At 35.5% G+C, this 14308-nt stretch overlaps 2 protein-coding genes across 2 annotated transcripts in view; both read left to right on the top strand.

The window, feature by feature from the left end:
* The window catches only part of LOC129756837 (uncharacterized), a 28995-nt gene extending 23944 nt beyond the window's left edge, over positions 1 to 5051 (top strand). Inside the window, exons 3-4 of the mRNA XM_055753868.1 lie at positions 4317 to 4439; positions 4522 to 5051. Of these exons, the coding sequence (XP_055609843.1) occupies positions 4317 to 4439; positions 4522 to 4596 (198 nt within the window). The 3' untranslated portion in view covers positions 4597 to 5051. The remainder of the gene's footprint in view (positions 1 to 4316; positions 4440 to 4521) is intronic.
* A 6071-nt stretch (positions 5052 to 11122) lies between these two features.
* LOC129755616 (tRNA (adenine(37)-N6)-methyltransferase) lies at positions 11123 to 13400 on the top strand. Its single transcript, XM_055752201.1, has 5 exons — positions 11123 to 11273; positions 11334 to 11457; positions 11527 to 11910; positions 11965 to 12228; positions 13163 to 13400. Exons 1-5 carry the CDS (start codon positions 11203 to 11205, stop codon positions 13364 to 13366), a joined length of 1047 nt encoding a protein of 348 aa, XP_055608176.1. The 5' UTR covers positions 11123 to 11202; the 3' UTR covers positions 13367 to 13400.
* Positions 13401 to 14308: the final 908 nt, after the last annotated feature.

Below are 14308 nucleotides of genomic sequence, written 5' to 3'. Positions count from 1 at the left end.
TCACGTTTTTCGATTTATAAACCCCAGTGGTTTAAAACTTGGAAGACGTGACCATGGGTTTTTTTAAGGTTTAAGTGTCAAAAAATGTTGATTGTGTGTTCTAAAATGTTTCATTATTTTGAAATGCGTATATTTTGTTGTAATTGTTTTCCTGATAAATTCACCTAAAATTGAGATATTTAAAAGGGCTACTTTTCAACTTTTTTGAGTTGCCCGGTCAAATGCATATGGTTTTGTTTTCAAGTGTTTGCAACCTTCAGAGATATTGAAAATTGATAACATGCTATTAATCACTCGAAAAGTAACATTTAACTTTAAAAAAGACACTTGACACCTCCGAAGAAGTTGTGCAGTTTAACAATTGTTACAACTCTCTTATACAAAGTAGGCCTCAAAACTCACTACGAAAAAAGTTGAACGATTTTGTTTTTTTGTTTTTTTAAGTTAGTTTAAAAAAATGTCCTTAACGCATTTTGTTTCAAAAGTAGAGCTTTGATGTCTTCAACAATCTACAACTTTTATGAAACCGCTGTTGGGATTAGTAATAAAGACAAATTTTATGAAGGGATTAATCACCGTATTGTATTTTGGTACTTAATTTTTCGGCCTCATCGGTGAAAAGTGATATTCCTTTTTAGTAGGGACATCTTAAGATTATGAAATATTATAGATGGATAGAAAGTAAGAAGAAATGGAAGATGGTGAAAATGAAAGCTACACATCGAAAGATGCGTTTCTGAGTTGAAGGGAGCTCATCTAAGCGATCACATATCATCTTTTTGTTCGTTCGCACTGCAAGTGTTCCGCTTGTGGAGCGAACCACGCTTGGCTTACTAATTTTTGGTGGTAGATGCAACTCTATCTGTATCTACCACTTCATAGTAGTTGGCCCGTGCTGAACAAAACAATCATCACATAATGCTTCCAAATAAATTCTACCCGCTCATTTAGTGTGAAATATTGGATTTTTCGAAACACTTTTTTTCATCCTCGCAATCTTAACAAAGACGATGCTCAAAAATTAAAAAACAATAGTTTTCGGCTTTTTCGTTGAGTTTTTACTCTGTGCTGCTATTATTTCGAACACCGATAGTTTTTTACAAGATAGACATTAGACTGTCCCAATTTTTTATGGGAAATTTAAAACCTGTAAAATGTTATACGCTGCAGGCTTAAATTGATCCTGGGCCTAGTACAAGATCTCAAGCCATATTTGAGCCAGGTCGGACCACAGGAAGGGGTCGCTCAACGAGCCTGAAGTTTGTATGGGATTTTGAGACATTTTGTTCGAGAGGAACAAAACATGGAAAACCACTTTTTCGTCAATAACTTTTGTCTCCTTCGACCGATTTCTTCCAAAAACGGAGTTTCTTTAAGCCTAAACTATGACAAACATTTCATCCGAATGTTTCAATTAATCAATCAATTAAAGTTCAGATAAAAAAGTTATTAAGCTTAAAAAATAAGCTAACTTTGTTAAGGGTGATATTCATCACTGTTTTAATGAGGCGTCTAAATGTCCGACCAGGACACCCAATGTGAAATGCATGAGCATGCCGTTTCGTCAAATAATGACCGATTTAAACCATTGTTGTTGCGCTCGATTGCAATTTGTGATGTTTTTCTAATATTTGTGTTTGGATGAATTCACTTGATTGTTCGGAAAGAAGTAAGGGGGGAAAAATGCTTGACAATTTAAAAAAAAAATTACATAACCACAGGAGCATGACTGGACGATTTGTGATACCAATAAATTAAACAGTTTTTCTTCAATAACTTTGGTTCCCGTCGGCCGATTTCTTTCAAAAACAATTTTTCTAAAAATCGAAGGATAAATATTTCATCCGAAGACTGCATTTCGATAATAGTTAAGATAAAAAAGTTATTAGGCTTCAAAAATGGGCTAACTTTTTTACGGTGGTATTCATTACTGTTAATGAGGCGTCAATATGTTCCACCGCCCGACTCATTGACAGTGATGAATAACATCCTTTAAGAAAAACCGTTTTTGAAAGAAATCTGTCAACGGGAACCAAAGTTATTGACAAAAAACAGGTTTTTCATGTTTCTTCCGAGCAAAATGTCTCGAAATTCCATACAAACTTCAAGCTCGTTGAGCGACCCCTTCTCGTGATCCGATCGGGACCAAATTTTGAATGAGATCTTGTACTAGGACTAGAATCAATTTTAGCCTGCAGCGCATAACATCCCAAGTACCCAAAAGTCCCATAAAACAGGTACAAAAACGCTTACTCAGCCCCATCATTGATATGAAGTACGTTCTATGCAGCTCAAAATTTTAGTTCTTATTGATACTTTCAAGTTCCAAAACAAGTCTTAATGATCTTCTATTCAGCTTCCAACGGCCTCTTAATTCAGCTTCCCAAAAAACCGCAAAATGAGCGAAAAAAATTGCCATGATGCCACGCGCCGGATTTCAAACTCGACAAATTGCTCAATTGCTTCTTTCCTACATTTCCTACATACATCGCATCAGAATGGTCACTCAAGTACAAAATTATTTATTTTAAATTTAAATTATTTATTGAAAAAAACTTGCCCGGCTTGGAGATCGAACCCCGACCTTCGTGGTGAGAATCGAACACGCTACCACGAGCCCACGCCTAGATGTTGTTCTAACTGAAACTAAAACTCGAAGAGGTGATTTGATTTTGAAAGCACATCAATGCACTTTTTGTAACTTATCAAATCCCGTTTGAGCACTTTTGTGCCCTTTATGTGACTTACCAAATCCATTATTGAGCACTTTTGTGCTCTTTATGTGACTTTAGTCCCGTATAACGTACGTATAGATCACTTTTGCAGCTTTCAAGTTCGTTAATGAGCACATATAGTTCACTAATGGGAATAGGGCAAAACAAGTCACATACGACATACATATTAATCACTTTTGCAACTTTCAAGTTCCTTAATGAGTACGTAAAGTTCACTAAAGGGAATTGGGCAGTTGGTTCTCTTTGTCAGCCAATACGTAACTTTCAATGCCTTCATTCAAGTAAATATGTGACTTTTGGTTGCTTGGGATTTCACAGGTTTTGAATTTCCCATTTTTCTCACGTTTCTATTATATTAGCCGTAGCTTTCTTTTGATAGAGATTTTTCCGCCCTTACTTTTTTCCGAACTATCAAGTTAATATCATCCAAATACAAATATAAGAAAAACATCACAAATTGCAATCAAGCGCAACAACAATGGTTAAAATCGGTCATTATTTGACGAAACGGCATGCAGCATGCATTTCACATTGAGTGTCCTGGTCGGACATTTAGACGCCTCATTAAAACAGTGATGAATATCACCCTTAAAAAAGCTTACCAATTTTTGAAGCTTAATAACTTTTTAATCTTAACTTTAATTGATTGATTGATTGAAACCTTCGTATGAAATGTTTGTTTAGGTTAGGTTTAGGCTTAAAGAAAACCCGTTTTTGGAAGAAATCGGTCGAAGGAGACAAAAGTTATTGACGAAAAACTGGTTTTTCATGTTCCTCTCGAACAAAATGTCTCGAAATCCCATACAAACTTCAGGCTCGTTGAGCGACCCCTTCTCGTGGTCCAATCTGGCCCAAATTTGGCATGAGATCTTGTACTAGGTCCAGGATCAATTTTAGCCTGTAGCTTATAACTTTTTCAAAAGTCGGGTCATTTGAGGACAGTCTAATAGACATTTTATGAAAAATTTAAAATCTCATGAATTCGAAATAGTTCTTTGAAAATAGCAATTTCATAGTCTCAAATTAGAACATAGCATAAATCCATTTTGATTTATGATACAACGTTTTAAACAAAATTGGGTTGAAGTCATTCTTCTCTAAACATAAAATCAGTGGTCAAAATGATACAAATTCGAATGATAGCAGAGAGAGCTGTAGTTTTTTACAGAAGTATATTTTTTTATCAAATTAAGATTTACTATAAGAAAAAATCTTCATAGCGATATTTTGAATTTTTTTTTTAAATTAAATCCAAACGAAACATCCGAATTCTAGTTAAAAGATATTGACATCCATTTAATTGCATACTTTATGGAGATATTTCTGAATGTATGTATGTACATTCATTTTCAATACAGAATTCAAAGATAAACATTAGGCGTTTTCCAAATAACTTCTTGCTCTGACTCATTTACAAACCAAATCAGATGGGCTAAAATCCTGGATTAGCACCAATGCAAATTTAAAGATATGCCTCAAAATTACCTGCGTTCAACCTAAATCTCTAAATCCTTTGTCTAACCAAACATACAGCACGTTACGCTAACCGCTTGAACCGGAATATCTTGTTATTCTTTGCAGTGCATGGAGACAGGCCTTTCCTGTACGCAGATTCGGCAGAAAATTTTCATTACCCGACGAAAGGTGGCCATAGGTGAAGATGCCAAGTCCGCCAACTGCTGGGAACATGTGCGAATGGAAGAGGTAAGTTCGAAATGCTCCCATCGGCGAAATCTGAAAATTTAATCTGGCGGAAACCAATAATCGACTCTCTTTCGCATTTCAGATCGACGCCGGTTGCGAATGCATGTGGCCAAGGGAGCACATAGGGGATAAGCATTCCTATAGGAATGGAAAATAAGGTAGACGGTCAAGTGTCCTTCGGAGCAAATTCCAATGCGCTGATCTAACCCTGTTCTTCCTGAATGTCGTACCTACACAAAAACACAACAAAACTCACGTTTATATCTCGTAGTTGAAAAGGGAACCCTCAGAAAACCACCGGGGAGACGATGTGCGTGAAACGGTTCTGTGTTATTGCAATCGGCTGACTCGAGAGCAGCCTCAGCGAATGGGAACATCTCTTACCAGAAGCCTGTAGCTCACATTTAATGACAATGCTAGAAAATGAAATTCCTTCTCTCTTTTCGTTGACATATAGATGATTAATGTATAAAATGAGCCCTTAATGTATTTATTGTCCTCGATCAAATGCTTCCCAATAGATTGAATGCTAGTTGTAGGTTATGCTCAAAAGAGTTTTAGTTTTAAGAATACATTATTTATTTATTTAAATACAAACAGAGTATCTTAAAACATCAGTTTCTTAACTTACCTGGGAAAATTATTGAGAAATGTTTAAAAAAATTATTTATTTGAATTCAAGTCAATTGTAGTATTCCATCTCACGACACAACTAATGAAACATCAGTGATGATATACATAATTGATAACTTTATAATAAATATTTATGTATAGCTTTCCAGTTCCTCTCCAACAATAACTCAAATGTTATTAATTTTATAAAGAGACTTTATTCTACGAAATTGTAATATTTTGTCCAGGAGCGCCAATGTGGTCTAGCGGATAGACTGACGCGAGTCTGGTATTGGTATGCCAGGCGTATTGGATTCGATTCCCGGTATCGGCAAGAAAAACTTTTGATTTCGAATATAAGATGTGACATGTAAGATGTGTTTTATTCTATAACTGACTATATAATAGGAATGTTCAATCAGTTGCCAGCTGGTCAGGTATATACACGGATGCCGGAATACCTGTAAGTAAACTAGCCCTTCTGATTGATTCGTTCTTCCAAAATATACCTACATCAACACACGCAATACATTCACTCCATAACAGTTCATACGAAGCCATGGGTTCCGGGTATGGTTGCATTGGAGATTTGTCGAACTTAATAAAATAATCTAAAGAATGCGTGTGAGCACATACTTTGCAGAAACTGCGGTGAATCCGTGCTCCCATGGTGGATTACCAACATACATACAAAATTGTAATATTTGGTCCAGTCGTTCCTTTTCGTTATGACAATTTTTCAAAATTTGAATTTCGTATTTTTTTTTTTATTTTCACTTAATGATTAGTGCTTACCTTTGCCTAACATCTAGAGGTGTCAAATGACGGTCGATAATTTTGATCAAGTTAATATAGCAATTTGAATAGGGCCGCTAACTTTTCGGTCCGCGATGGAAAACACTATTAGAATAAATATCGAGTATTTAAAATCAGATAATCAACCTAAACTTTTTGATGATACAATCCAAACTTAAGATTCTTAAGCATTTTATTTTTTTTTCTTCTTAAAACAGTCATAACATTCGCATTTGAACCTCTGAGATTTTTCATTATTTTTCTAAGCATTTGCACCTGAGATGAAAATGAAATAATTTGTCATACCTAACAAATATTTTGCGGGCTTAAGAACGGCAATTTGCTGAACAAAAGCTGAGCTAAAGCTTAAATGATGTTTCTCGATGAATGGACAGAATAAGATTTTGTAACCTGGTTTTTCATATTTTTATCCTAATAGATAGGGTAACGGACTTATTTTGGACCACCTCGTCTAGCTCTCTTATAAATCAACTATTCATTAAGGCGGCATCCATAAATTACGTAACACAAAAAATGCATTTTTTGACCCCCTCCCCCCCGTATGTCACAAATCGTAACGTTTCGACGTACCTCCCTACGAAAATTACGTAACGCTAATAATTACCACCCCCCCCCCCCCCCCCTATGGTTCTCATGATTTTCGAAGGTAAAAAAAATATAACATACAACTTTTTAACGTTCTTCAAAAGGGAATTAATATCTCTCCAAATCGCTTCTTAGTGCTCACTGATGATATCAGGCTTCGGATTCATTTGAGAGCAAACACCCACGGAGCTAAAATCCGCTCCCACTCTTTAAGAGGCGAGAAGGAATGAGAAGGAGTGACCATTTGCCTCGAAGATGTCATGCTCCTAGGGAGTTCTTTTTACCTCTCGCTCTGCTCTTAAAACGGAAACGAGCGCTCTTCGGGAGTAGTTCCCTAGGAGAACGCATAAAAGCAAACGTTATGAGCTGGGAATCTGGCTGGCTCGTGTTCGTTTGTTTTGGTTTGCACCGGTGGTGTCATTTCGAAATGATTCAGTATGAATAGCGAAAGTTAGGACGTGTCCCCGCTGATAATTTTGTTGAGTAGAGTGGCTCAAATAAGCAGATTGTTGTGTGAAGTTAACATGCAAAATTTAAGTTCAATAGCACAAGAAGGGCCTCAAGTTTGTAAAGAAATTTCAAATATTTTGTTCGAGTAGCTATTATTTCACCAATAACCGTCAAACGGGGCATCATGCAACAGCAGGATTAGATGCTACGTTTGTATACCACATCAAGAGGTGTTATTTTTCATTTGAATATAATGTAATGAAGTTATCATTTGATGTTAACAAAATGATGATGACCAATTTCCTAACATCGTGAGATAGATTTTTAAATATTTTGATTATCATAGAAAACATAAATAATTGTGCCATAGATGTACCTAATTTTTTTTATATATTTTTGCAATGCCTTAAAAAAATATCTTGCCTTTATCAACACTCTTGGTCTAATTTTTTTTTTTTTGGAAAATCAGCATTTTTTTTAAATAAATATTTGAATAATTCAGTTACCAATCTGGGCCAAAAATTCATCAAAATGCGAATCAAAGACTCATCTTTTAAATTTTAATTCCATAAGCTGTTATGATTGGTTCACTTCACGCGTTTGTTCAATTCAATATATCATTTATCATAACATGAACTTTTATGATTTAAGCTAGATGATTTTTTACCCCTAAATGTATGCAGCACCTTTATGGTTTTAAAATCATTTTTGACAGAAAAAAATGTAAAATTTTATTCGAACATAACCAAAACTTATTGCATTTGGTGCTTTATGCGTGAAGGGTGAAGGGTGAAAATCGTATGTTTTTGTAGATTTGAAAATAGCTGGGGAAGCAATAATTTTTCTGACTACGGAATTTTGATGTCCCATCAACCTTAAGCCTTTTGATTTACAAGCAGAATGATTATCTGTGGACGTTAAGTTTTTAAAAGCCATTTAAGTTGTGTATGATGCCCCAGTTCACGGTACTTCTTTCAACACCGGCCGATTTCTTTGTTTATCTGAAAGCCTTAACTTCGACAATCGTTTTACATGAACATTGAACGTAAATTAGAGTAATAATATAAACGTTGTTTAGGCACAGCCGGGGGTGGAAGCCAGCCAGCGGCTGTGAGCTACTTAAAGCAATCAAATAGGCGATGGAAGCGCTGACGAATTTGGGTGATGGTTTTGCATTAGTGCAAGTGGGATGCAGCTATAATTTCACCCAACTTTTGACAGTTCTAAAGGCGTTTTTCTTGAGGAGTGAAAGAATAGCTTTTCGCTTCCATCGCCCATATGCACCTAACTTGAACGCAATTCTGAATCGTCACACGCAAAGTGATTTCTCCCAGGGAGGCCTCTTTGGGAGGAGCTCAGAGCCTCTGAGGGAGCAAAGAGTGACTGGCGCTCTTAGCGATTCTGGCGGTAAGAGAAGCGAGAAAGAGTGATTTTCGACTGCCAGGCAGTGTTACCACATCAAAATCTGTACCGCTCATCGAAAAAATCTTTTTCATCTGTACCGAAAACTCAAAAATCTGTACCAAAATCTGTACCAAAGAAAAAAAAAGTTCTGCATTAAATATGCTGATATGTGAAGATTTTGATTCCTTATTTTTAATCCTTAAAAAAATAAATACTTTATTTCACTAAGTACAGTTTTTAGTTAAACACTTTTTGTGAAACTCATTTAATCATTTTTATTTTCTCTCTTGAAAAAACTGACATTAAAAAATATTTTTCATAACCAACACTTTCTTATGTTCATGATATTTATACATAGTTTTATTAAAACGATTTGAGAGCGTCATATTTAATACGACATTTTTCGATCCACCGTTTAATCTTAAATAACTTCTCGTTTTGAAGATAGCGTCCAATGTGTCAACACTCAGACGTTTACGAACTTTGGTTTTATTGGCATTTACTCACGAGAAAATGCGCTCAACCACTGCTGACGAATTGGGGATTATAATCAGATATTTAATTATTTGTAGCAAATTTGAAAATCTTATTGTTCCATCGTGTACTTCCCAGTAAGGAACTCCTATCGTCAGAATAATGCTGGCTAACTTTTGACTTATTTTCTATAAAGTTTTCAATAAACTGGATGAAAGTCAAAAAATTCAAAAATCTGTACAAATCTGTACCGAATTTTGAAAATCTGTCATCTGTACGTACAGATTCTGTACCAAAAATGAGCTCAAAAATCTGTACCTGTCTAGATAAATCTGTACATGTGGCAACCATGCTGCCAGGAGTTTGGGAGTTCCTCCTCAATGAGTGGTACTGCTCTGCCTCTTTTGAGTCGCGCCTCAGGATGCGTCCGAAGCCTGGATGATATCTCTGATAAAATAAATTGATTGTCTTATTGCGAGCTGCTCTGTACTTGTTTACTAATGATCTAACGTGTTTACTTTATTTTGGAGCATATCTCAACAAACACTTTTTGCCGGATAAACGCTGAAAAAATATCGTGGTTCAATTTTTAATCAGCAATCTGGCTGAAAGAAGGTCTCAAAAATTCACTAATTCACGTGTCTTCAGCCTTTAATCATCTTCATCTGGAGAAGTTATTCAGCAAACGTCATTAAACGTCAATTGACGGATCATAAAAAAAAAATAAAAAAAGTCAAATGTCTGTCTGTCAGATGTTTCCGCACCCACTTTTTCCCCTCTGTGTTGTTTTTTTTTTGTTTCAACTGCCCCGACTTTTAAACCTCCGGCTTGTTGGTCGCATGCCGCAGTACGCAGAACCAATCATGAAGTCTGCGGCGCGATGAAAATTTGTCGATCTTAAGCGACCAACATGCCTCTCAACCGTATATATATTTTTTTTTAAATAAGTGTGAGAGAAATGATTTTTTTTTCAGTTTTGGGCACCAAAAATAAAATTTGTGAGAAAATTTATTCTTTATTTTAAAATTAAGCTAAATGAGAAATCATAAAAAAAATCTCATTGCATAAAGAAAACAAAAATTCCCCTCTCATTCCAATCAAGCCGCCATCATGCAGGGCAATTTTACCACAGTTCACAGTCTGTCAAATTCCAATGGTAGCGAATGGTTGAACAAAGGCTGAAATAGTGTTATGGAAACAACTCTTCAACTCCTTTCATTGGCTGCACTGAGGCTTCTTTAAACGCTGAAACATGGTTATAGTTTGTCTTTATTCAACCATTAAGCAGAAGCAGCAATTACGCTTTAGCTCAGCTTTTGTTCAGCGAATTGCCGTTCTTAAGCAGCCAAAATGTTTATTGGGTAACTTGTTATGCAAGGAGCATAACCTGTTACGCAAAATATACTCCACTGAGTAATAATTGTCGGGATAGTCAAAAATGCATTTTTTTAAAGTTGAGAAAAATAGTGAAGAAAACCCATTACAAAAACGAGAGGAAGCTAAATACTCACATAATACTGCTAATGAGTTGCACTAGTGACCGCTAGGTTACATCAGTGTGTCATTGTGGTTTGCCAGCAAGGATGCCAGAAGCTCTGATTTTATGTTCCATTGCAGAACAGCTAATAAATTTTGCCGCTGACAAATTTATGCAAAATTTGACTGTACTTTATTCTATAAACACAAAATGCGTTTTCTTAACGACAAACCATTAGCTTTGTTTAAACAAACCGTGTGGGCGTGTGGCTAAAAACTGAGTATATTTTGAATGTATTCCGATTGACAGTGTGAATCAACCTGTATACACATCTCAGGTGGCGAAGGAAATCCCGTGCTAAGTGTTGGTAAAAGTTTTTTTTTGTAAACATTGAAACCATGACAATTTGTGACGTCAGTTGCCTTTCCAAACAAACAACCAACAGCGAAAACTAAAGAGAAAAAATCATTGCCAACTGCTGTTTACGATTCTCGCCTAGGATACATAAACATCCTGGCAAGTGACGTAGGCTTTGTTTACCTTTTTACTTCTTGAATAACGAGTTCTGTATTAGTGTGCGTGTTTCTTCATCACCTTCTTTCCACCACATTGAGTGTGAATGATTTGATAATTTATTTGGTTCGAAAAAGCTGGCCACACTTTTTTGATGTCCAAATAGGATATTTTTCTTATTGGAAAATATGAAATTTTCTAGTAAGCTTTCTCAAAACGATTTATTTAAGAAAAACTGACGATCAATGAATTTCCTTTTGTTCGAATTTCCTAAAAATTGTACGAAAACATTAGAAAGCACATTATTTCCTTAAAAAAAAATGTGTTTAAGACTTTTTGAAAATATGTGATAGGGTTTGTTTATTTGGAAAAAAACAGACCGCAATCCGATGCATTTTACACTAGTTACAACTTATTTTGTTATCACTTAAAATGGATGAAAATTGTATTGAAGTTTTAAAAAATCAGCTTTCAATTGCGCGAAACGAAATTAAGAATCTCAGGTATGATCCATAAACTTTTAATCTTGAACAAAAATCGTTAATCTGTTCTTTCAAATGCAGGCTTCAAATTGGAAATCTGCAACATGTCCATCAGAAAGAGATTCAAAATATCAACCAAAAACTAGAATCTTTTCAATGCGAGTCTTGCCGTACGAATCAGATTGATAGTATTGCTAGCAATACCGTAAGTCATGGAATTTGATGTTTTAATTGAAGTTTTCAAAATAAAATTTGTGTTATGTTTTGTTTACAGATTATCAATGAACCAAGTAATAGTAAGCTAGAGTTCGAGCCTATCGGTGTTATTAAAACAGTTTTTCCGGAGAAAAAGGCTGTTCCTAGACAAGCGAACATGTTTTCGCAGGTTGTGAGTCGGATTGAACTTAGCTCGGCCATATTCAACAACCCGGAACATTCACTCGATGGATTGGAGAAGTTTTCACATGTTTGGATTATATATCACTTTCATCGAAACCAAGCACATCTAAAGGCTAAAGTTGCCCCTCCCCGTCTAGGAGGAGAAAGGGTGGGTGTTTTTAGCACCAGATCTCCCCACCGACCGTGTCCAATCGGTCTTTCTTTGGTTCAACTTGACAGAATTGAGGGTTCTTCCATCTATTTTTTTGGAACCGACATGGTAAAATACACTGAACCACATCCTTAAAAACGATTTTAATAGCTGTATTTTTAGGTAAATGATACACCAGTACTTGACATTAAACCATACATACCTCAGTATGATGTACCGGAAAAGTTTGACGAACAGCAATTTCACTGGTCAAGGGAAGCGCCAGACGGAGAGGAAAATTTCGAAAACACTGCATCGGTTAGACCAGTGCCTTCTAACGCGATCTCCTCTGTTGCTGTTCCTAATTGGGTTCTCAATAGCTCTACTTTACGAGTCCTTTTCAACGAAAATGCAGAAAATCAAATTAAAGAATTAGCTATCGATAAGGTAAGTTCCACTTCTAGTTTTTCTAAAATCTATCAAAAATTGTGGGACCTACTGGTTTTAAGTCTGCTCAGTAGAACCACGGGGTCACCAAAGGTTGTTTCAGGAAAAATCAACATTGGCAAAAAACATCTATCAGTATTGAAATTTAATACATACAACCTTTATTATGAAGATTTCAGAGACAGTAAATTTTGTATGTTCGGCAAAATTTGAGACATCACAATTTCGGACCGAATAATACTAGCCACATGGAAGGACGATAAGTGATCACTTAATGTCATCTATGTGTTTGAATTTAGCGAGATCTGAGACTCTAGAAAATTTAAATTTCGTTTGCGCTAAACTGTTAAAATCCCGAACAAAGCAAAACAAAAAAAGTTTGCGCTAAACACAGTTCAAGGTTTGGAAGCTTATAACCCTGAACTTTCAAAATATCATTTTTTTTTTAAACACAAACACACACTCACAGGATCTCAATTCCTCAAAGAGATTTCTTTTTACTCAACTCTAAGCGTAAAACTTTCGAGGATGGCTAGCATTTTACAAATGCTAAAACCACCAACCTACAAAAAGTGTACCTACAAAAAGTGTACTACGCCGTGACTGGGATGCGTTTTCATGACCGTTGGCTGATGCATCCTGTAACATGGCAGAGTTGCTGTAACGGGATGCATCTCACCCACTCCTTGAAGGTCCTTATCAATTTTCATAAAATTATGAAGGTTGCGATGATGATTTTCACAAGGCTTTTTATTTAGACGTAAAATCAAGTTGAACGGGTTTTCTAAATTGATATCTGTATTACTAAATAAATTTCGAGGAAATATTTGAAGCCAGAAGTGCAAGCGCCACAAACTAGTTACTCAAGTCTATTTATTTTATTTTATGTTATTAAAAAAAAACCTAACATATTTGAATATCTATGTTGTTTTAGAAATCCATTGCAGATATACTTAAGGCGGATCCGCGATCAGTTTATCTTCGTACCAAGTATGGATCACAGATATTTACGTTCCAGTTGAGCAATAATACTGTCACCTGTAAATTTGACGACCAACAATCCACGGTAACAGTATTGCAGGTAAGGAAAGTGATAAATTTGTGTGATCTCGCTTCTGGCAGTCAAGACGAGTTGTAGTTCTTTGTTGAATGTAATAAAACAGATAAAAGGATCATGTTTTATTTATTTTTTTCGTATAGGTATCACATAAATATTTCATAACATCCAAACAACTGAAAATAACCTGGAGACTTTAGCAACAGTGAAAACTTCTGAACCAAAATTAAACTTTTCCTGAAATCTTTATCATAACCCGCCAATCCGTTTCTTTTCCAAACAGGGAGACCTCGATCAGATTGCAAGCGGCCATCATCTTCAAAACGGTCGTTATAGTGGAATTTTATCCACTTAAAAATTTCAAATTTCTATTTGCTGTTCAGACAGTACGATTGAGGTCCTCAGAGCCAAAGAGGTATAACTGCCAACATTTTTTATTTTGATTTAATTATGCCATACGTTTCTCAGATTTGAAACTACATTTGGTAATTTTTTCAGATTTTGAGAAGTTTATTTACATACTTTTATTACTGATCATACTGACTGGACACTCGATTACGTTTGTTGGATAATTTTTCTAGCAGTACGCAATATCTATTTCAGAGTGCGCATTGATCGCTTTTGATGAAATTCTATCCCAGTTGGAAAGTGTCACCCAATTTTCAAGGAATTTTGACGATACAGGTACGGGCTAAACAAGTAAATTTTTCCTACAGGGAATTTTTTGTCCAATTAGACAAAATTAGACAGAGCATGATCGGATTTTGTTCTAAGTGTCGTGTCAGTATTTCTTACGTTTGGAAGAAAACACTAATTTTCGAAAAGTACATGGAATATGGCCAAATACAACAACTTAAAAGCGTGTTTTCTCGAAATTAGCTTTAATTCACTTTGGCTCCAAGGGCCTCAATTTATTAGCTACGTTAATTTTCACAGTTTATGATGTTAAATAAGGAAATAGTCGTTAAATTTTCTAAAATTTCCTTCTATTTGTTTCGTCTTTTCTTTTTTCTTTTCTTTGCG

This window comes from Uranotaenia lowii, chromosome 3 (assembly GCF_029784155.1).
Source record: "Uranotaenia lowii strain MFRU-FL chromosome 3, ASM2978415v1, whole genome shotgun sequence".
NCBI classification, from domain to species: Eukaryota; Metazoa; Arthropoda; class Insecta; order Diptera; family Culicidae; genus Uranotaenia; species Uranotaenia lowii.
Note: the sequence above shows the minus strand (reverse complement) of the source record. Positions and strands in the feature narration are given on the sequence as shown.

Excerpts from the sequence above, each read along its gene's own strand:
- LOC129755616 (XM_055752201.1), top strand. The coding sequence starts at position 11,203 with ATGGATGAAAATTGTATTGAAGTTTTAAAAAATCAGCTTTCAATTGCG. Across the intron at positions 11,458-11,526 it reads ATAGTATTGCTAGCAATACC|ATTATCAATGAACCAAGTAA; the intron begins GTAAGTCATGGA and ends TTTTGTTTACAG. Across the intron at positions 11,911-11,964 it reads ATTTTTTTGGAACCGACATG|GTAAATGATACACCAGTACT; the intron begins GTAAAATACACT and ends CTGTATTTTTAG.